The sequence below is a fragment of the Hippocampus guttulatus genome, chromosome 8, assembly GCF_054856545.1.
Source record: "Hippocampus guttulatus isolate MCC_2025c chromosome 8, RoL_Hgut_1.0, whole genome shotgun sequence".
NCBI classification, from domain to species: Eukaryota; Metazoa; Chordata; class Actinopteri; order Syngnathiformes; family Syngnathidae; genus Hippocampus; species Hippocampus guttulatus.
The window spans coordinates 2,112,348-2,136,114 of record NC_141268.1 but is presented as its reverse complement, the minus strand read 5'-3'; the positions used below and the strand labels follow the sequence as shown (position 1 = coordinate 2,136,114).

The 23,767-nt window shown below is 47.1% G+C and overlaps 2 protein-coding genes across 4 annotated transcripts in view; one reads left to right on the top strand and one right to left on the bottom strand.

The window, feature by feature from the left end:
• Window positions 1-3,612, bottom strand: part of plxnb1b (plexin b1b) — a 180,488-nt gene extending 176,876 nt beyond the window's left edge. For all 3 annotated transcript variants that reach the window (XM_086118521.1, XM_086118522.1, XM_086118523.1), the window contains exon 1: window positions 3,243-3,612. The gene's annotated coding sequence lies outside the window, so the exon portion shown is untranslated. The remainder of the gene's footprint in view (window positions 1-3,242) is intronic.
• LOC147200821 (uncharacterized) overlaps window positions 1-19,384 on the top strand; it is a 69,502-nt gene extending 50,118 nt beyond the window's left edge. Inside the window, 4 exon segments of the mRNA XM_086117370.1 lie at window positions 12,156-12,239; window positions 14,440-14,533; window positions 18,000-18,617; window positions 19,363-19,384. Coding sequence (XP_085973496.1) covers window positions 12,156-12,239; window positions 14,440-14,533; window positions 18,000-18,617; window positions 19,363-19,384 — 818 coding nt within the window.
• Window positions 19,385-23,767: the final 4,383 nt, after the last annotated feature.

The window sequence follows — 23,767 nt, the reverse complement described above, 5'->3', positions numbered from 1 at the left end:
ACTAGACAACACTGATCCGGAGAATCACAATTTATTACAGGAAACCAGCATTATACTGGATTTTTTTCATTCAGATTTACAGTTGTCAAAAGAGGAATAACCGAGCTTTTACGCCCTCATGAAGCTGTGTTACCACACTTAAGCGATGAAGAGCATTACCAGCTTTGTCCGTCCTTGACATCTCCTCACTTGGTCATTACAACACTGTCAACATGAATGTCATAGTGGATACAAAGCAAGTCATGGCATTTGTTAAAACATTGGAAGATGGGCAAGGATGAAAGATTCAATTACCAAATGTTTCCAGCAGCTCATTAAGTTAAATGACAAATCCCCCCCCCCCACCCCACACCCCTCCAAATAAGTGAGCATTATAACTTCATGGAAACAAGAAATCTCATCTTAATACTGAGCTACAGTTTGATTCTTTTCAAATATTTTGAGTTCATCTCCACTCCAAACACACAGAGGTTCAGTCTGTTATGGTAAAAATATACAAACCATGCTGACAACATTCCAACCCTGGGTCAAGTGTCTTTCGAAATCTCAAAGACATAACATCATCATGTACGAATAACATGATGAACTACACCCCAGATTTAAGTCTTTATTTTGTGTCACCCTTTACCATTGTTTACTACCTCTGAATGATGATCACTTCAATACTGGAAATTGAGGCACCTGATGAATTATCAAGTTATAAAAAGTCACCTACAAGTGTGTGATATGGACAAAATGCTTATATCGCACTATCGGTAATTTTATATCCCGATAATCACATATACATCTCAATAGACTGCAATTGGCTGACAACCGGTTCAGGGTTGACAGCTGGGATAGGCTCCAAGCATGCCCGCGACCCTTGTGAGGATACAGCGGATCAGAAAATGGATGGATGGGTATCTCAATTGAATATTTTTCCGTAAAATTACATTTAACTCATTTTCATGGAGGTTTTCTCGATTCATTTATGAAATACAAATTTTATACAGTCCACACAATAAAACGTAAAAAAATTAAGTCAAACAAAAATATCCAGTGGCCAAATAAATATAATTGAAAATATCTGGGAATAAAGGCTTAAATGTGATTTCTGACAAAGATGGCAGATATGTTATTGTCTCCAGGTTACTATATCATACTCCGGATTTATTGGTTAATATTTACGCCCCCAATTTTGACAGCTCAATATTCATGAGCAAATTGTTAAAACGACCTACGTGATCAAATGCCTCCATGCTGACATTTGGTGGTGATTTGTTCCAAAACCTTATATGACTACAATGATAGTCATTTTCACATTAAATCATTTTATTATCTATTAAATCAGAGGATACTGCGACTCTTAATTCACCACTGACTGTGTCGTAAATAACGGCAGCTATCAACAATATGCAAAGAAATAGTGCTCCAGGTCCAGACAGATTTAATATTGATTTCTTGAAGAAATTTAAAGATAAATTGGGAATTTTGTATAGGGAGCCAACGAACGGATGCCAGTGTAGTTATGTGCCCCCTCTTACGAGTACCAGTCAAGAGGTGAGCAGTAGCATTCTGGACCAACTGGAAACGGTTCGTGGAGGATTGGCTGACTCCAAAGAAAAGTGCATTTCAGTAATCTGGACGAAATGTGACGAAGGCATGAATTATTGTTTCAAAGGGCCCCTGAGAAAGGAGGGGCTTTAGCCAGCTGCCTAAAATGAAAGAAGCTGGATTTAACAACGGCACCAATTTGTCGGTCCAATTTAAAATCACTGTCAAGTTCAAGACTGTTGGCTTAAGATCAGGAGCCAGGGGGCCTAAGTCCGCAAGATGGAATGTGCAATGGCCACTAGGACCAAACACCATCACTTGGGTCTGCTTTTCATTGAAATTTAAGAAATTTGGTGCCATCCAGGTCTTGATTTCCTCCGGAGAGGTTAGTGGCCTTAAAGTGTGACATAAATCTGACAGTCATCCGCATAGCAGTGGAAGGAAATACCATGTTTGCCTAAGATAACTGGCCGATTCCATATTTTCCCCCTCTGCTTAATCACAAAAAGTAACCATTACTAAATACCACTTTTTTTTCTTGATTTCATGCTCAAAAGATGGAAAGTTGCCATTTTGAATAACTTTAGTTTTGTGTCATTTCTGTGATCTGCTTTTTCCTCCACTACATATGTAGGCAAACTGAATGAACATCCACTAATACTGGCAAGTTCATAATTTTTTGCCAGGAATTGTACAGCATTCCCCCTGTAGCAACAGGCGATCTTATGACAGGTTGGCTCCAGACTGAAATGATCTTTCTGCTAAATTTGGTGATCAATCATGTATTATTTCAGATTAAAGTACACATTGTCCATAAACTTAAACTAGAAACTATAATTGATATGAAATGCTGTTATATCAATAGATATCCATTATCTGCAACTTATATATTTATATATATTATAACGCACGACTGATCCAAAGACAAGTTTCAAGGGGGGCAGATGTGGACACAAATTAAAGTTTCCCAAACAGAATATGAGGGGATATTCCATCTCATTTCCGGGTTTATACTAAGGCACCAATTCCATGAGGGAGGCCATGGTAACAGATGGCTGAGGTTTTCGGAAGACACTGCACAGTGAGTAGGTGATACTCCAGAGATTTATAGTACCTGTACACTCCCACTACAGTGGGAACTTTCAAGGGACTTGAAACACCGAGGTTATGCATCAACATGAATCAAAAGTGCTGTAGCCTACCCTTCACGCCACACCAATGACCGCCTTGCAATGATCACAGCCATTATTTACTGAGTTATGTGTTACTTTTTAAGAATTTAGACGGGATGCCATGCATATGTAAAATAGAAACACATGCTGTAGTTGTTATATTTTAGCGTGAATAACAGAGTCAAGCTGGCCTGGGGCGACGTCGCCGATGGGGTAGGGGAGTAAATTTAGCCGACTTCAAAGAAGCAGCTCTGGCAAATTTTTCGCCCCCGCAGGCTAACTTGGCGTTAGCACGACTCGACAGACCATTATACGGCTTAGGGAGAGTCTTCAAACGCAACATTTACATGATTTAAAGTTTAATTAGCGCCACGCAGGTCAACGTTTCAGGAAGCTGTATTTAAAAGAATGAAATTTGCGCGAGGGTATTAGTCACAACATGACACTTACGTACAGCGATCTCATTAAACATACATGCACGTCGGAACTCGGTTTTGAGCGAGAGGCGGACCTCAAAGTTAGTTCACTGGCACTCACCTTTACGTGTCCAACTATGCCCTCCGCCTCTCCAAATGATACGTTCCTACTCCTCGGTGTGGTATTGTGGAGTTGCCCGTTTTCCCGAATAATATGATCCAACCTATCCGAAGCCGGTGCTCATAGGAGGCTCAGTGAACGTTATCCATCGAAGTTGGAGTTCAGAAATTCCACTCTCGACCAGTTTGGACTTGCAGAGTGCTTCTCAACAATCCAATTGTCGGTAGCACAGTATACGCAAATACCCGTCGGGGGGAGGTGCAGCTTCACTTGCTCATAAAATTAAACATGAGTTTAAGTTCCACATCATCTCGGTTGAGATGGTGAGTTGCCCCCCACATGGAGTCCAGTCCGCAGCAAGTGAGCAGCTTCAAGCTGTAAACAGCGCCTCTAGCTTTTCTGAAGGCGAGAGGTTTTTTTTCTTTTTGCGAAGGGAGGGCAATCTCGCTGCATTCAGTGCTGCTTGTTCTCGCTCAATTTATAATGCAATCTACGTATTATTACCCATTATACCTTACTTGTGACCATGTTGTGAAATTAATCTAATTGCTACGTCTTTCTTGTCCTTTCTTTGAACTCAATGCGTCACAATACAAGCGAAGCACGGCTGAAATGTTACGACTTCCAACAGTCGGTGAAGGCACCATAGTTGCCGGTTTCAAATAAATGAAAGTAAACACTGGCGATTTGCAGACATCTTCTAGCCAACGAGACACATGCGACCACGTCACGTCCCCTTGTCGTTACAGAAGTAGTGTTTGTTCAATCAGTATTTTGATATTGACAGAGAAGTAAAGGTTTGATGATTGGGGGGAAACAATGGACTCAAATAATCTCATCCTTGATTTCAGATTTGTGGTCAAACAAACTAAGAGTTACATAAATACTATATAGAAATATATATATTTGAGCTGTCAGTTTAGCGCGTTATTATCAGCAATAATTTAAATGAATTTTAACGTGATTACATTTTTTCTCGCGAGATTAATGCGGCACACGTCACAGTGGTTTTTACGTTGCTCTATAAATAAACCGAAACAAAACAACAAGCGAGCTGCAGAAGTCCACGCCATGTCTGTTTTGCCAGCCACGGCAGCGTGAGACACTGAAAACGGATACTTAAAGAGTTTATGAATGGAAAGTTTACTTTTAAAAAGTTGCCAGATTGTTCCACTGACAAGACCAAAGTTACCTGTATGTTTTGCAGTCGTAAACTGAGCTATCTATCATCATCGCACGTCGAGTCTGAAATACCACTCAATGGCCAAGCACACAGCTGATGTGAGTACAGTACTCCCCCCCCCCCCCGCCCCCTCGTCTAAGACAGACAGCTATGGATCATTTCAAAGCGAAGAAAATGGATAACACGACGAACAACAAATTTGCAGAAGCCATAGCTAAATGTGTGGCTACTGCATGCAAGCCTGTCAACATTGTCCACAGCCAGACTCAAGCTGAAATCATTCGCATTGCATCTAACGACTCCACAACGGATTGCCAGCGAGACCCTCCATTACAAGCTATGTACAGAAATTGTACGTAGCGGAGAAGGCTAAGGTACACCAAGCGGGAGAAGACACTGTTTCGGGAGAGAAATAAGAGACTAGGTTGATGAGCCTCTGGTGAATAAAGAGCAGGTAGCCTGTTGAGTACGATGTATACCACTGACACGATTGTTACTTGTTTGGAACTATTTTGTGTGGAAGGTTACCGTGTTCCGTGTCCATATAAATAATGGGTGTGGAGCTTCTCTGTGTTCATCTGACAGCGACGGTGCGCTGAGGCACGTCGAGAGATCAGCGGTACAGTGGTAGCGACCTAGCGACCACACTGAAAATAAAACGTCTCCAGTGTTGTCATCGAACCAAGTGTAGTCATCTGAAATGATGTCTACACAAAACCATAGAGAGACTTCCGCGCAAGAAGGACCAACAGAATCAACAGCCTGACTGCTGTGTTCAAAGCAAACTTGAGAAAAACGAAATATGCAACCATGGCTTGAATCCACTATTGGCTGAGTACTAGTTTACCTTAGATGTACAATTTATAATTTTATATTGCTCTGTTTTGATTCCATAAAAAGAGCTGTTAAAGGAGCTGTTGTGTGACAAAATATTTTTTTCACTGTTGTTGATATTATGTGAGAGATTATGTGTGAATAACTGCTCCAAGTGAAAAATGTTCATGTAAAATTAAAAAATCAAAATTGTTGTTTCAGTAAATATTTGTATTTTGCACATAGAAAACTGATCCATGATTCCATGTTGATGAGAGCATTAAAACGGGAAGAAATAGAACAAGAAAAATATAAAAGGAAATTCAGAAAATATATTAAAAATGTGAGTAATCACGATTAATTATGAGTTAATTTGAGTTAATTATGACAGTTGTGTTTTTAATGAGATTAAATAATTTAATCATTTGACAGCTCTTATATATATATACTGTATATAGCGGCTGGATAGGTAAGGCTTTGGTTTGGGAGACGGGGGTTCAAATCCCGCTTGGGACAAAAAAAATAAAAAAATTGGCACATAACACCATCCAGTGTGGGTCCTTGGGCAAGACCCTTCACGCTAATGCCTACCTCATACAATGATGAGAGACAATAAAACGAATGACATGCTGGCTCAGACGTCGCCCGGCCAAACAAGGTCTGCGTCAGGTGCTGGGGAACCAGAGCACCTTGATGAAAAATGGGCTACTGGAACAAAGCGGAGATGGACGAGATGCGATAACATGGCTCTGTTGGAATGCTTCTACTTAAGCAACCCTAGCATCATTGCCAGAAATGGGACACGATTGATTGCTGCTTTCATCCGGTGGCGGTTATTAGCGAATAAACTGCTAATGTTTACACGGGCAGGCCGTGCAAACTCTGCTCATATTTTCCATGCTTTCCACTTGATCACTTGGGTTCTACTTGTTCAAATGATTCAATAGCTTTCTTGTATTGCCTTGTTTTCTTTATAAATCAGGATGTATTTTATTGTATTTGTCGAGATATCACGCACAACGGCTTCCTTCTCCATGTCGCTTCATCTTCGGAAACCATGGCTTCCCATCAGGTGCACGTTTAGATGTACCTTTGGTCAATTTGTTACTTTCTTGTACTGCTTCTTCTTTCGTTTATTGGTGGATTCTGTTTATTTAAACTCACAAACCAAGGTTAGAAGGGGGACTCCAACTGGTCAGAGTTGCGCACAATTCCAACGTCACATCTGATAAACTAAATTTGCTCACAGCTCGCAAGTCTGTTTTTGTGCGACCCGGTCCCAAACGGGTTAAGGCCAGGTACCAGTCCACGAACCGGTGGTTGGGGACCACCGCTCAAAGATGCTTTACAAGGTACTGATATTAAATATTTCAGATAATTTTATTATTTTGGGGGGTATTATATACTGTGTCAGTAGATCATTGATTATTCAACCAAATCAAACATCCAACACTATGAATTAAAATCGAGAAGTTTTACTTCTTTGCTTCTTTCTGACAGAGGACATGTGCTGTTTCTGCTAGGTTATAATGGAAGATGCTCCAAACACTGTACAAAGTCGAGTCATTTGAAACTAAAATATTACAATACAAGACATGATTTTATTTTTTAGGCCAATGCCGATTTTTGTGAGTTAAAAATAATGATTGCCATCTAATCAACGATTAATAAAATGCATAAAAGGAGATGCGCTCCAATGTAAGAATAATGCTCATGGAGGGCAATATAATTATTATACCATGATGTTTAGTACTGTACTGTGGGAAAAATTACTATTGGATTTCACTAGACCACATAAGTTAAAGTGCCGGCCCGCGGGCCAGATCTGGCCCGCGAGAATGTTTTCGGTGGCCCCTGGGATGATATTGATTTATTATTAGAACCGGCCGCGGACCACAGCAAGCCGGGAGCCCGCAGATCTTTTACACGCACCAATACTACGTTTCTCACGATGCAACGGTGACGGGCCAAGCAGTGGCCGCTTTATTTCAATATTAGTGCAGCAGTCGTTCTCATAGCAGTGACATTAGCTTGCAGATACCCATCAAAAATGGCAGAACGTAAGGTGGACACAGAGAACCGGGGGTTTCAAACAAGGTGGGAGTCGGAGTACATGTTCATGGACGTAGCTGGAAAACGTGTGTCTTCTGTGCGGAGAAAGTGTGGCGGTATTGAAAGAGTGTAATCTGAGACGACATAATGAAACGAAACACGCGAACAAAAACAAGAATATGGACATGGAGGGGGGAGGGGGATTTCATTAAAAACTGTATACTTAAAGTTTGTGACGAAGTTTGCCCCGAAAAAAGCAACTCTTTTTAAACGTTAACATGAACAGAAACGCAATTGCCGAGTGAGTAGAGCAGTTGTCCATTTATCTCAAAGAGCAGCTTGTGAAAAACGGAAAAGATGTCATCGCATATTCCTTGGCTGTGGATGAGAACGCTGAAGTTTCTGACGTTGCCCAGTTGTCAATTTTCGTCCGCGGAGTGGACTCCAGCCTAAGCGTAACAGGAGTTTTTGGCTTTACATCCCATGCATGAAAAAGATACGGCAGTGGGTGCTGCGCAGTTTGCCCGTTTCCTCCCGGACAAAGTGCGCATCCAGGCTGATCAAACGTTGTCGAAAGTTTGGCAGCACATACTGTACCTGTGTGAACAACTACTTTGATGAAGCTGAACAAAACATCACACAGAAGTCGACTTACTGCTGAACACCTTCACTCAATTTTGAGGATTTGCTCAGCTCAGAGCCTGACCCCAAATATTGATGAACTTGTAGAAAAGATAAAACACCACCGAGTATCAGCCTCAGCCTCAAAGAAGTGAATACAGGATTACTGTGCAATCACGTTAAGAGTTTTGACTCACTTCAAGTTTAAAAATTAAAGTATAATATTGGCTTTCACTGTATGTTACTTCTCCTTGAAGTGTTGTTTTTGGTTAATACATTTTTGCACTTTATTTTATTGTATTTAAATCCAATTATGTTTTAAAAATATTTTATTTGAGTAAATGATCGAAAATTGCTATTATTTGTTTTTCTTGTAAGTACATTTTGCCTACTTTTGCTAAAAGAGACAATATGGGCTATTGATGGTGCCTTGAATAATACCGGCTTCTTTTATTCATGTTATGGGTATTTTTATACAAAATTTGTTTTTTGTGCCTGTTGAAAATTCAAGTTTACTGACAGAGCCATAAGAAAATGTTGCTTTATTTATCTGATCATATTGGAATGTATTTGTTGGGTTTTCAGTCAATTAACTTTGGTTCAATAAACTATATGTGGTCATTTTTCAATTTTTCAATGAACATTCGATCAGTCCGGCCCTCGGCTTGCAGCAAAATTTTTTATCTGGCCCTCCGTCCATTTGACTTTGACACCCCTGCACTAGACGATCCGAGGCCTGGTACCGGTCAACTGGTGGTTGGGGACCACCAAAAACTGCAATGAGTGTAGATTAAGCTGCTGCTTTCATGATAAGGCATTACTCACATGCATTCTTTCGTATGAATCTGAAGTGAACATAGACAAAACAAAACAATATGGAGGGCATGTTTAAATGGATTCTGTTAATTTGGTGAAATGAATGATATTGTGTTTTTCTTGATGCCAACTGTCAACATCATCTTCATAATCCATCAAATAAAAGATCACTGTATATTTTGAACAGAGTTAATCATGTAATTATCATTATTATTATTATTATGTATTACTTCAGTTGAATCACTGCAGTGAGACATTTTATAGGGGGCTTTTTAAGTCTGTATGTCTGTGTGTGTACGTATCATAGTACAGGCCTGCATTCATCGCAGAGTTACAGAGAAAATGAGTGGGAAATGTGGAAAAGCAGTGCATGAAAGACCATGCGTGTCAGTCAGGAGAAACCCTCTGCAGTCATGTCCCTGGGAAAAACACTAACCCATTCATGTCCCCAACCCCTCCCTTCCCTCACACACACACACACACACACACACACACACACAAACACTTAAATTGGGGGATGGAGACCTGCCAGCTAGCTGGGGGAGGTGTTGGGAGGGATAGGTCAAAGAGAAACACCCTGTGCCCTGTTCAATGTTGATTATTCACAAACAGAAATATAATCAGCAGTTTTCACATTCAGGGCTTGAGCTCTAATTTTGGCAGCGAAAGTCTCCTGTATGTCACACAATGTCAAGGAATTTTGCATCAGTAACTTGAACTAAATTCAAAAGAGATATCAAGTATTTGCCATCAGCAATTATAGAAAATTATGATATTTTAAAAGTAATTATTAAATATAAAAAACAAATGTTCTTTTTTTCCCCTTTTGGTTCAAGACAGTATTCAGCTGTCACCATGATCCTGTTCTATCTCTACTGTCCTCTTCTTCTACCCAAGTTCAATCATCTGAATGTGTTGAATCTCCATCTCATGAATGTCCAAACCATCATAGTCTGACCTCTCGAGCTTTGTCTCCAACCCATCCAGTCTGTGCTGTCCCTCTGATGAACTCATTCCTGATCCATCGTCATCACGCCCAACGATAATTCAACCCTTCCGCATCGATCTCTGTCTCGTTTTCTAGTCTCATTTTCTCCCCAACTGGATCCCTCTGCCTCACCAATCTGTACAGATACCTTTCTCCTTTTTTGTGTCCAACTTCTTGTACAACTCATCATGCATTTCCTTTTTTTTCCCTTTTTTTGGTCCTGTACACATCCCCTGTCCTCTCCTTATACTTCCAATCTGCTCCCTTCAGTTTTCTCACCATCCCCTCTCTTTGCCAACCTCTTTTTCTGGACACGTTCCTCATTCTCCTCTTTCTACCACCAATTCGATATTCTTTTGTCTGCCCAGAGGATACTAAAATAAACTAAACTTACTAAATTCCCGACGTAATCAATGTTGCTGTTTCAACCCAATCATCTGCCAGTCCCTCAACACAATGTAAAATTTTCCTCAACTCCATCTCGGGGGGTTCACGTTCCTTCTTTCTTAAAGGAAGGCTTCATGAATTTTACATGTGTGAGTTGAATGGGTAGTACCATATTTTCACGACCATTTGGTGCACCTTATTGTTGGGCGCAGTCTCAGTAACGGGTGCTATTTCTGTGTTTGACACATACACAAAACGCACTGTATTATTGGGCGCAGCCAGGCATGGTAAAACATACGCCAGCTTAAACATACGGCATGCATGCACGCACGCTAAAAACACATTTTTAAAAAGGCAACGGAAACAAAACTGAGTTCGGTTGTACTTTATTTAGCCATTTTACAATGTACTCACATTTTTCTCTTCACCTCTTACACGCTCACCCTTCACTCATTGGTGACTGGTACAGTCATGGTTTTGTTTGGGTACTTTGGATTCCTTGTGTTCTTGGAACTTTGTTTAGGATTTAGTTTTCTGTGTTTTAATACAATCGGCCAAGTACACCCTGCTACTCCCTTCTGCCTGCTTTTTGGGGTCCACCACCACCTCGCAAACGTGACAGAATTACCCGACCAACTGGACCCCGCAGGTACAAAAGACTGGTACCTATTCCACCATATGCCTGGCAGAGCACGTCTGCGGCCGACACCCTTTTCCCCTTCAAGCAGCACTGGTCTTGCGGCTGTCCCATGTTCCACCTTCAGGCAGCGCTGGTCTTGCGGCTGTTCCATGTTCCCCCTTCAGGCAGCGCTGGTGATGCGGCTGTCCCATGTTTTCGTCTCGTCAAGCCGCGTCTACGGTAGGCCGAGCCCCGTCCGCGTCCACGTTGAGCCGAGCCTCGTCACGTGTCTGTTCGAACTGAGTCACATTCACGTCCACGACGAGCCGTGCCACGTCCACATCAGGCTGAGCCCCTGTTCATGTCCAGCTGTCCCATGTCCCCCGCTACATCGAGCTCCGTCCACGTTAGGCCAAGCCCAGCCAAAAGGTTGCTGTCGCTTCTTGTTCCTGTTCCCTGGTGAGGCGAAGGTCGCCGTCGCTTTTGTTCCTGTTCTCTGGCGAGGCAAGGGTTGCCGTCGCTTCTTGTTCCTGTTCTCTGGTGAGGCGAAGGTCGCCGTCGCTTTTGTTCCTGTTCTCCGGCGAGGCAAGGGTTGCCGTCGCTTTTAGTTCCCGTTCCCCGGCGAGGCAAGCCTTTGGACGACTTTGGGACGTCTGGGATCCGTCCCTTGAGGGAGGGGTACTGTCATGATTTTGTTTGTGACCAACAAGGTGGCACTGTAGGGTTCTCCCTGCAGCTGCACACCTGTTGATCGTTATGTGATTAGTACTGGTCGTATAAAAGGACTCCTGCCCGACCACTCATTATCGGTTCATTGTGTGTTTGTTTGTGTTTGCTACTGTCATGTTTGTTGTCAGTCATGTTTCGGTCACAGTCATGTTTTAGCCTCAGTCATGATTTTTGTTTGATACTTTGGACTTTATTTGTTTTGGATTTAGTTTTCTCTGTGTTTAAATACAATCTGTCAAGTTCACCCTGCTCCTCCCTCCTGCCTGGTTTTTGGGGTCCACCACCACCTCGCAACATGACACCGATGGTCCAAGGAGCTAAGTTGTCTGGTGCTTTATGCCCCTAGCAGGTCACCCAAGGAAAATAGGTCCGAGGTGAAGGACCAGACAAAGCACGGCTCAGAGACCCATTTGACCCATTTGACTCATATATTATGATGAGTCAAATATATGGACCTCGATTTCCCTTGCCCGGATGCAGGTCACCGGGGCCCTTCTCTGGAGCCAGGTCTGGAGGTGGGGCTAGCTGGCTCAGCCTGAAGAGGCAACGTGGGTCCTCCTTTCCATTGGCCAACCACCTATAGGAGGATTGGAAGGGGTCGGGTGCAATGTGAGCTAGGCGGCAGCCAAAGGTGAGGACCTTGGCGGTCCGCTCCTTGGCTAAAGCAGCTAGCTCTAGGGACGTGGAATGTCACCTCTCTTGCAGTGAAGGAATCCGAGCTGGTGTGCGAGGCAGAGAAACTCCAACTGGATGTAGTTGGACTTGCCTCCAGACACAGCCTGGGCTCTGGTACCAGTTCTCTTGAGAGGGGTTGGACTCTCTTCCACTCTGGAGTTGCCCACGGTGAGAGGCGTAGAGCGGGTGTGGGCATAGTCTTTGACCCCTGGCTCAGTGCTTGTACATTGGGGTTCACACTGGTGGACGAGAGGGTTGCCCCCGCTCTGCCTTCTGGTGCGGGGGTGTTTCTTGACTGTTGTTTGTGCCTATGCACCAAACAGCAGTTCCGCGTACCCACCCTTTTTGGAGCTGGAGAGTGCTCCAGCTGGGGACTCCCTAGTTCTACTGGGGGACTTCAATGTTCATGTGGGCCATGACCGTGAGACCTGGAGGGGCGTGATTGGGAGGTACAGTCCCCCCGATCAGAACTCAAGTGGTGTTTAGTTGGTGGACTTCTGTGCTCATCACGGATTGTCCATAATGAACACCATGTTCAAACATAGGGGTGTCCATATGTGGACTTGGCACCAGTACATCTTTGGCTGAAGTTCAATGATTGACTCTGTGGTCATGTCATCAGATTTGCGGCCGCAAGTTTTGGACACTCGGGTGAAGAGAGGGTGGAGCTGTCAACTGATCACCACCTGGTGCTGAGTTGGCTCCGATGGTGGGGCAAGATGCCGGTCTGACCTGGCAGACCCAAACATCTTGTGAGGGTCTGTTGTCAGAAAGAGTTTCAACTCCCACCTCCGGCAGAGCTTTTCCCACATCCCGAGGGAAGCGGGGGACATTGAGTCCAAGGGGACCATGTTCCGCACCTCTATTGTTGAGGCGGTCAATTGGAGTTGTGGCCGTAAGGTGGTTGGCAGCAACCCCCGAAATCGTTGGTGGACACTGCCAGTAAGGGATATCGTCAAGCTGAAGAAGGAGTCCTATTGGACCTTTATGGCCTGTGGGACTCCAGAGGCAGCTGACTCAGCGGAATGCAGCTTCACTGGTCACTGAGGCAAAAACTCAGGCGTGGGAAGAGTTTGGTGAGGCCATGCAAGCTGATTTCTGGACAGCTCAAGGAAATCCTGGTCCACCATCCGACATCTCAGGAGGGGGAAGCAGTGCACCATTAACACCGTGTACAGTGGGGATGGGGTGCTGCTAACCTCGACTCAAGGCGTTGTGAGTCGGTAGGCAGAATACTTTGAAGACCTCCTCAACTCCACAAGCATGCCTTCCTCAGAAGAAGCAGAGTCTGAAGACATTGAGTTGGGCTATCCTAACTCTGGGGTTGAAGTCAACGAGGTGTTTAAAAAGCTCCTCAGTGGCAAAGCCCCAGGGGTGGATGAGATCCGCCCGGAGTTCCTCAAAGCTCTGGATGTTGTGGTGCTGTCCTGGTTGACACGCCTCTGCAACATTGTGTGGTCATCGGGGAGAGTGCCTCTGGATTGGCCGACCTGGGTGGTGGTCTCTCTTTTTAAGAAGGGGACCAGAGGGTGTGTTCCGGCTACAGAGGGATCACACTCCACAGCCTCCCTGGTAAGGTGTACTCAGGAGTGCTGGAGAGGAGGGTCCGTCAGGAAGTCGAGTCTCAGATTCAGAAAGAGCAGTGTGGCTTTCGTCCCGGCCGTGGAACAGTGGACCAGTTTAGCAGGGTCCTCGAGGGTACATGGGAGCTCGTCCAACCAGTCTACATGTGCTTTGGGGTTTTCACTGGATCAGTATGCAGCCGAGTCTGAAGTGGTTGGGATGAAAATCAGGACCTCCAAATCTGAAACAATGGTCCTCAGTCGGAAAAGGGGGAGTGTCCTCTCTGGGTCAGGGATCAGATGCTGCCCCAAGTGGAGAAGTTTAAGTATCTTGGGGTCTTGATCACAAGTGAAGGCAGTGGGGGCGTGGGAGATCGACAGGCGGCTCAGTGCAGCATCAGCTGTGATGTAGATTTCGTATCGGTCTGTCATGGTGTAGAAGGAGCTGAGCCAAAAAGTGAAGCTCTCAATTTACCAGTCGATCTACTGTACGTTCCAACCCTCACCTATGGTCATGAGCTATGGGTCGTCAACGAAAGAACAAGCTCCCGAATACAAGCAGCTGAAATGAGTTGCCTCCGCAGGGTGTCCAGGCTCTCCCTTAGAGATAAGGTGAGAAGCTCAGTCATCCGGGAGGAGCTCAGGTCGAGCCGCCACGTTGAGAGGAGCCAAATGAGGTGGCTCGGGCATCTGATTAGGATGCCTCCTGGACACCTCCCTGGTGAGGTGTTCCAGGCAAATCCCATCGGCAGGAGGCCCCGTGGATGACCCAGGACACACTGAAGAGACTTTCTCTCCCAGCTGGGCTGAGAATGCCTCGGGATACCTCGGGAAGAGCTGGAACAAGTAGCTGGGAGAGGGAAGTCTGGGCTTCCCTGCTTCCCCTCGACCTGACCCCAGATGACCTGGAGAAAATGGATGGATGGATGGATCTTGGAAAAATGCATCATAGCTGAAAAATACACCTCTATATCAGAGATTTCCCTTTTATGGCAACATTTTCAGCACACTGAGACATTCCTATTGGGTCCAACGAAACGAAACGTGTAATTTACTGTAGGACAATGGACACATATTGGTCAACGGGAAGCACACAAAATAAAAGCAAAGTAAACTGATGCAAGTTTTGTTGAGCCCCCGTGTGTACATGAACAGGCAGGCACACTCACATGTGGACAAGGAGTGATTTACAATTAGAGAGGAGACACGGAACGCAGGTGACATTCAAAACAAACACCAAGCTGAGTGTTTTTTTAACATGCAAAAAGTGGGAAATTACCTGAAGCGCTCGAGGGAGGATCTGCTTTCTTTCAACCCAATCAATCCACGGTGGGTGCAGTCGGCATTGTTGGTGTTCTGTCCAAATAGCAAGTGGAGTCCACGCTCGTAAATTAAGCCGGTGAGACACCAGACCAAAGCAGCACTCTGATCTTCATATGGGTAAGGTAGGAGTATATATTACCGTATTTTCCGCACTATAAGGCGCACCGAAAAGTCTTCAATTTTCTTAAAAGCTCACGGCGCGCCTTAAAATCCGGTGCGCCTTGTATATGGGCATTACGGTAATATGTCGACCCCAAGATGGCTCCTTCCTGGAGACATGCTTACAATGTTATAACTTGCTGTTGTTTCAGTGAACTGTGTCGCTGCTTTATTAAATAAGTTTTTGTTGTAGCGCCGAAAAAAGGAGAGCTGTGGTGTTGTTGTTTTTTAAAACGCACACTTTATGAATGTTCTTCACAGTCTCAACAAATACAGTTAGGTCTGTCCCTTCTCTTCTTCGGTCGACTCGAGAGGCGTTCATGACCGCCTCAGAAAAACGTAAATTAACGATTCCTTCATTGAAACTACGAAAATGGAAAATAATGCATCAAAACAGAAAATCAAGCGAGGAAATCACAAAATAAAGCAGTAAATGCAGTAAAAATACCATCTGTTGCTGCAGGCTTATTTCATAGCAGTGGCTGGAAAGAATATGGCTTCATTCTTTCAGGATTAATGCTATTGAGGCTTATCTATGTGTGTACAGTGTGTATATCATATCATATCATCATATCATGTTTCATTTATACATTATTCATTTAGACTGGGCGTGTCCGAAAGCAGCAGCACATCTCTCTTTGCCTCCTCCTCATCAATACCGATTTATCGTTTTATCATAAACACATCAAATGCGCAGGGATAGCTGGCTAGGAGGTAACTGGAGGCTAACAGCGGCTACACCGAGTGTCCGAAAGCAGCAGCACATCTCTCTTTGCCTCCTCCTCATCAATACCGATTTATCGTTTTATCATAAACACATCAAATGCGCAGGGATCGCTGGCTAGGAGGTAACTGGAGGCTAACAGCGGCTACACAGAGTGTAACGCGAGAGCCGCCTTCTATGCCACCACACAATAATAATAATAATAGTAATGCATTTTATTTAAAAGCGCCTTTCATGCCACCCAAGGACACTGTACAGACAATAAGAAAATACAATGTAAAAATTGGTAAGCGAGATATTATATAAAAACAGGACATAAAATCATAAAAACATAGGAAATGGAAGAGCTATGTGTTGTAGGCAATCCTGAACAGGTGTGTTTTTGGACGGGACTTGAAAGTGGAAAGAGGTGTGCAGTTTTGGAGGTCCGGAGGTAGGTTGTTCCAAAGCTTTGGAGCAGCGCGACTGAAGGCTCTGGCTCCCATGGTGCTCAGGCGTGCAGGGGGCACTGACAGGCGGAGGGAGGACGAGGATCTGAGGGAGCGAGTGGGGATATGCACCTGGAGAAGGTCGGACAGGTAAGGAGGGGCCAGGTTGTGGATGGCCATATATGTACTGTATATAGAAGCAGTTTGTAATTGATGCGATGTTGAACAGGGAGCCAGTGGAGCTGTTGGAGAACGGGGGTGATGTGCTGCTGGGAAGATGTTTTTGTGATGATGCGAGCAGAGGCGTTTTGAACCAGCTGGATTTTATGGAGGGACTTTTGAGGTAGGCCGAAGAGGAGAGCGTTGCAGTAATCAAGGCGGGATGTGACAAGACTGTGGACAAGAATAGCAGTGGGGCGGGGGGTGAGGGAAGGGTGAAGTCTGGTAATATTGCGGAGGTGGGAATAAGCAATGCGGGTGATGGTGTTGATATGTGAGTGGAAGGTGTCATGATCCGTATTCGGCAGCAGGTGGCACGCGTTCACTTCTGTCGCCTGCACACCTGCTGCCTATTTGCCAGAGATTGCACCTGCTATATCTAGGCGCTCCGACAGTCAAATCACTGCCGGAGTATTGCATGCCGTGCCACTGCTGTTGCCTATGATTGCCATTCTTATTCGATACCATTCGCTGTTGGTTAAATCTTCGTCGTCCCAAAGGACTCATTATATTAGCGTACGTGAACTAGTACTTGTCTTAAACATATTTCCCTTGCCATTTTTTGCAAGCGTTTTCTGTTGTCGCGTTTCCTTATTTCCTGGTTCTCGTTTTCACCAGCGCTTTCTGTTGTTTATTTGACGGGGTTTTGTTTGTAATAAATATTTTTGTTTTGACGAAGTCCTTGTCGGTGTCTGCTCCTTCGGGGATCCACTTATTCTCTGTTACGTACGAAGCAGTTCCCTTTTCCTGCTTCGTGCGTAACGTGACAGAATACTCCGGCCACCATGGATCCCGCAGACATTGGGAAGGTTTTGTCGGCTCTGTCCCGTCAAGAGCAGCTTAGGAGTCAGCAGGACCGAGCCATTTCAGAGCTCCGCGGCGCGGTTTCCATGCTGGCTCACAAGTTCGATGATTACGAACCTCGCGTAGTCAAATTAGAAGGGCGGAGAGCACCTACCCCGGAGCTTCGACATGTTACCCTGGAGGTACCCGTCCAGTCTCCTCCATTTAGTAGGGAACCAATGCTTCCCCACCCTCCACGTTATGGAGGCGAACATGGTCAGTGCGGGCACTTCCTCCACCAGTGCTCGCTCGTTTTTGACCTGCAGCCTTCCGTCTATGTCAGTGATGACGCGAAGGTCGCATATATCATGAGCCTATTGGCTGGTCGGGCGGCGTCATGGGCAATTGCAGTGAGCGAAGCACAACCGAGCCTCCGGTCTTCCTTCCCCGGCTTCGTGGCGGCATTTCGCCGTGTGTTCCATCATCCCGTGCGGGGAAGAGAGGCTGAGGGCAGGCTATTAGAGCTCCGCCAAGGGAGACAATCCGTGGCGGACTACTCGATTGACTTTCGCATTTTGGCCGCCCAAAGTGGCTATGGCGACCGGGCGCTGTGTGGCTTGTTTCGTCGCGGACTTAACAATACACTTAAAGACGAACTGGCCACCCGCGACAACAGTTCCAACCTAGAGGAGTTGATCGATCTCTCTCTGCTCCTGGACAACCGCCTGAGAGAGAGGAGCCGGGAGCACGGAAGCAGTTGGTTCCCGTTCCAGCATACAGCGGACCAAGGTGCATCCAGCGAGATCACTCGGACAGCTGGGTCCGGGGACCACCCCAGCGCCCGGAGGGCTGCCGCCAGGGAGGAGCCGACGCAGCTGGGGGGCGGAAGTTCCAGTCCGGAGGAGAGACGGCGTCGGTTCGTGGACCAGGCGTGTTCCAACCGTGGTCTACAAGGACATCGAGCCGCATCCTGCCCATCGGAACCCCAACCGACTACGCCCGTCGAGTACTGTGAGTCACAACCCCGCGCCGAATCTCGAGAGCCTCAGAGAGTCGACTCTCGGCCGGGACACCCCAGAAGACTTGAACTCGAGGGGGAGATCTACGGGGCGTCTTGGGCGCGACAGATCAGGGCTCTGATAGACTCGGGTGCCGACGACTGCTTTCTGGACACCGACATTGCCTCAGAGATAGGCTGTTTGACCGAGGAATTAGCCGAAAAGAAACGGGTTCACGATCTCGATGGGCGCCTTCTGGCAGTGGTAACCCGGATCACAGAACCGCTTAAGCTCAGGTTGTCAGGGAATCATGTAGAGCACAGACGGTTTTATTTAATGCATTCCCGAGCCGTTCCGGTTATTCTCGGCTTGCCCTGGCTCAAGACACACGACCCAATTATATCATGGAACCGCCCGGCCATAGAAATATGGAGTCCGTTTTGTCACGAGCATTGTTTGCGGTCGGCCGTAGGGGGGCATACGCGTGTCTGTAACGATGCCCCTGAAGTCATCTGCCTTGACCGGGTGCCTAGTTACTATCACGATCTGAAACAGGTTTTTAGCAAGGATCGCGCCCGATCTTTGCCTCCGCACCGTCCGTACGACTGTGCCATAGACCTGCAGGTGGGCGTCCCGCTGCCGAGCTCCCGATTATATCAGGTGTCTCGTCCAGAACAAGAGGCATTGAGGGACTATATTAATAGCTCGCTCGCTGCAGGTCTCATCAGACCATCACGATCACCGTTAGGTGCCGGGTTCTTCTTCGTAGAGAAGAAGGACAAGTCGTTACGGCCGTGTGTGGATTATCGTGGGCTAAATGACATTACAATTAAGAATAAATACCCACTTCCGTTGTTAGATTCCGCCTTCGCTCCCTTACAATCTGCCACCATTTTCTCAAAATTAGACTTGCGTAGTGCGTACCATCTGGTTCGCGTGCGAGAAGGGGATGAGTGGAAGACGGCTTTTAAGACCCCATTAGGCCATTTTGAATATTTGGTCATGCCTTTCGGTTTGACTAATGCTCCCGCTATCTTCCAGAGTCTGGTCAACGACGTGTTGAGGGACATGCTGAATGTATTTTGTTTCGTTTACCTCGATGATATTTTGATTTTCTCCCGGTCAGTACAGGAGCACAAACAGCACGTCAGGCTCGTTTTACAACGGTTATTAGAGAACAGGCTCTTCGTCAAGGCAGAGAAGTGTGAGTTCCATGTACAAGCCATCTCGTTCCTGGGATTTGTCATTGAGCAGGGTAAGCTGAGAGCCGACCCCGTAAAGACCAGGGCGGTGGTGGAGTGGCCTACGCCCACCAGCCGCAAGGAACTACAACGCTTCTTGGGGTTTGCCAACTTTTACAGAAGATTCATCCGTAACTATAGCCAACAGGCTCTTCCGTTAACCAGGTTGACTTCTGTTAAGCTCCCGTTCAAATGGGACCCGGACGCAGACACAGCGTTCGCGAACCTAAAGAAAGCCTTCACCAATCCACCTGTACTGCAGCATCCTGATCCTGACCACCCGTTTGTCGTAGAGGTGGACGCCTCGGATTCAGGAGTGGGGGCAGTTTTGTCTCAACGTTCTCCGGTTGACCAGAAGCTGCACCCCTGCGCCTTTTTCTCTCGTCGTCTCAGCGCCGCCGAGGCGAATTACGACGTGGGAAACCGTGAACTTTTAGCTGTAGTTGCAGCACTACAGGAATGGAGACACTGGCTCGAGGGGACCAAAGAACCCTTCACTGTTTTTACGGACCATAAAAACCTGGAGTACATTCGGTCCGCTAAAAGACTAAATTCGCGACAGGCCCGGTGGGCGCTTCTGTTAACGCGATTTAATTTCACCCTCACATATTGTCCCGGATCCAAGAACACCAAGCCTGACGCCCTCTCCCGCCTCCACGATCCCGCGGAAAAGGATCCCACGCCAGGAGCAATCCTTTCGGACCATTGCATTCTGGGGGCTTTGAGGTGGGAGATCGAGCGGAGGATTCAGGAGGCTCAAGACGGGGCCCAAGTTCCGGCTGAATGTCCCGCAGGGAAGCTATTTGTGCCTCCATCACTGCGGTCGGAGGTGTTGCAGTGGGGGCACGTGTCCAAGGTGGCTTGCCACCCCGGAGTGACCCGGACATTACATCTCGTCTCCCAGCGGTTCTGGTGGCCTGAGCAATGGAAGGATGTCATGGAATACATCAACGCCTGTTCCGCCTGCGCCTGCGGCAAGGCCTCGCGTCGGCCTCCGGCTGGATTGCTCCAACCTCTACCCATTCCTCCTCGACCTTGGTCCCACATCGCCCTAGACTTCGTCACGGGTCTTCCTCCGTCCCGTGGGCGGTCCGTCATTCTAACCATTGTGGACCGCTTCTCTAAATCGGCCCACTTTATCCCGCTGTCCAAGTTGCCGTCGGCATTGGAGACCGCCGACCTCCTCGTGAAGCATGTTTTCCGTCTCCATGGCATCCCGCTGGACATTGTATCCGACCGGGGGCCCCAGTTCGTGTCCAAGGTGTGGAAGCGGTTCTGCCGGTCCCTGGGGGCCACGGCGAGTTTGACGTCGGGATACCACCCGCAGTCCAATGGACAGGCGGAGCGCGCTAACCAGGATCTGGCGGCGGCCCTCCGTTGCGTGTGTCTCCACCGTCCCTCGTCCTGGGCTGACCACTTACCTTGGGTGGAGTATGCGCACAACACCCTCGTCTCTTCAGCTACTGGGCGGTCCCCTTTCATGACGGCCTACGGATACCAACCACCGCTGTTCCCGTCCCAGGAGGGTCAGGTGGAGGTTCCGTCGGTGCAGTTCCACCTCAAACGGGCTCATCGCGTGTGGAAGGAGGCCAGGGCCGCATTGTCCCGCACCGCGTCCAGGAACCGGCAGATCGCGGACCGTCGGCGACGCCCGGCGCCGACCTATGTGGTGGGGCAGAAAGTGTGGCTGGCTACGAGGGACCTGCGCCTGGCCGGCACGTCTGCCAAGTTGGGGCCACGGTTCACCGGACCGTTTGTGGTGGACTCCGTCGTCGGCCCCGTCACAGTCAAGCTCCGGTTGCCGGCCTCAATGAAGGTTCACCCCGTGTTCCACGTCTCGCTGATCAAGCCGGTAGCGACCAGTCCCTTGGCTCCGTCTCCCACCCCGCCTCCTCCTCCGCGGGTTGTCGACGGTGACCCCGTGTACACTGTGCGGGCCATCCTGGACTCTCGGCGCAGGGGTAAGGGGTTCCAGTATCTGGTCGACTGGGAGGGCTATGGGCCAGAGGATCGGCAATGGGACCCCCGCTCCTGGATCTTAGATCCGTCCCTGATTCGTGACTTCCACGCTTCTCACCCGTCCAAACCGGGTGGGCCGCCGGGAGGCGTCCGTTGAGGGGGGGGGTACTGTCATGATCCGTATTCGGCAGCAGGTGGCACGCGTTCACTTCTGTCGCCTGCACACCTGCTGCCTATTTGCCAGAGATTGCACCTGCTATATCTAGGCGCTCCGACAGTCAAATCACTGCCGGAGTATTGCATGCCGTGCCACTGCTGTTGCCTATGATTGCCATTCTTATTCGATACCATTCGCTGTTGGTTAAATCTTCGTCGTCCCAAAGGACTCATTATATTAGCGTACGTGAACTAGTACTTGTCTTAAACATATTTCCCTTGCCATTTTTTGCAAGCGTTTTCTGTTGTCGCGTTTCCTTATTTCCTGGTTCTCGTTTTCACCAGCGCTTTCTGTTGTTTATTTGACGGGGTTTTGTTTGTAATAAATATTTTTGTTTTGACGAAGTCCTTGTCGGTGTCTGCTCCTTCGGGGATCCACTTATTCTCTGTTACGTACGAAGCAGTTCCCTTTTCCTGCTTCGTGCGTAACGTGACAGAAGGTGAGCATGCTATCCAGGATGACACCCAGACTCTTGACCTGGGGCGAGGGGGACACGAAGGAGCTGTCGATGTTGAAGGAGAAACTGTTTATTTTAGATAAAGTGGATTTGGTGCCAAGAAGGAGGACTTCAGTTTTATTAGCATTTAATTTAAGAAAGTTTGTTGTGAACCATGTTTTGAGTTCGGAGAGGCAAGAGGTGAGGGAGGGGGGTGGGAGTATGGAGTTTGGCTTGCAGGAGAGGTAGAGCTGGGTGTCATCAGCAAAGCAGTGAAAGTGGATATTAAATTTGCAGAGGATATGGCCAAGAGGCAGGAGGTAGATGATGAAGAGAAGGGGACCTAGGACAGATCCCTGTGGTACACCTGTGGTGACTGGGGAGGGCTTTGAGGTGAAGGATTTGAGCTGGACAAACTGAGTGCGGCCGGTGAGGTAGGAGTGGAACCAACTGAGGGGAGTGTGGGAGAGACCAATGGAGGAGAGTCTATTGAGGAGGATAGGGTGAGAGATTGTGTCAAAGGCGGCGCTCAAGTCTAAGAGGATGAGGATGGAGACTAAACCGGAATCAGATGCTATGAGGAGATCATTTACAATACGGATTAGGGCAGTCTCTGTGCTGTGGCGGGGGCGGAAACCAGACTGAAAGGGAGAGAGTGGAGGGACAGGTGGGAGTGGAGTTGAGCAGCAACAGTTTTTTTCTAGGATTTTTGAGATAAATGGAAGGTTGGAGGTGGGGCGGAGGTTATCGAAGTTGTTGGGGTCAGAGCCATGTTTTTTCAGTGTGGGGGTGATAGCAGCGGTTTTGAAGAGTGATGGGACAAGACCAGAAGAGAGTGAGGAGTGGATAATGGCAGATATGAGAGGAAGCAGGGAAGGAAGGCAGGATTTAACAAGGGATGAAGGGAGGGGATCAAGCTTGCAAGTGGTGGGCTTTGATTTGAGTATGAGGTTGGATAATTCAGCAGTCGTGGGTGGAACAAAACTGGAGAAGAAATGACAAGGAGAAGAAGGTTCAGATGGGGAGGGAGCAGGCAGGTTTTGATGGAGGTGGTGATGGATCTTAAGGATTTTGTGATTGAAGTGCTCCATTATGGAGTTGCAGGTTGCTGTGGGGTACAGGTGGAGGGGGAGAGAATTTGGTGGCCGGAGGGTTTTGTTCATGATGGAGAAGAGAGTTCTTGAATTTCCTTCGTTGGAGAGGATGAGGCCGGAGTAGTAGCTGGATTTGGTTTGTGCAATTTGGTCCTTGTATTTAGTGATATGGGTAGTGTACATGTCCTTATGGATGGTGAGACCGGTTTTCTTATAGAGTCGCTCAAGTTGGCGTTTTTTTTATTTCAATGACCTAAGAGCGGGTGTAAACCAGGGGGCAGATGTAGAGAATGAAGCAGTCCTGGTCTTCAGGGGGGCGAGAGAATTTAGAATATTTGTGAGGCAGGCATTGTAGTGAGCGGTGAGGTCATCCGGGTTTGAAAGGGTGTCTGGGGGCGGGGAACGGTCAATAATGGAGCAGAAGGTGTCAATGTTGATATTTTTGGTATTACGAAAAGAAATGAGGCGGGAGGTTTTGATTGTAGACAGACGGAGTACG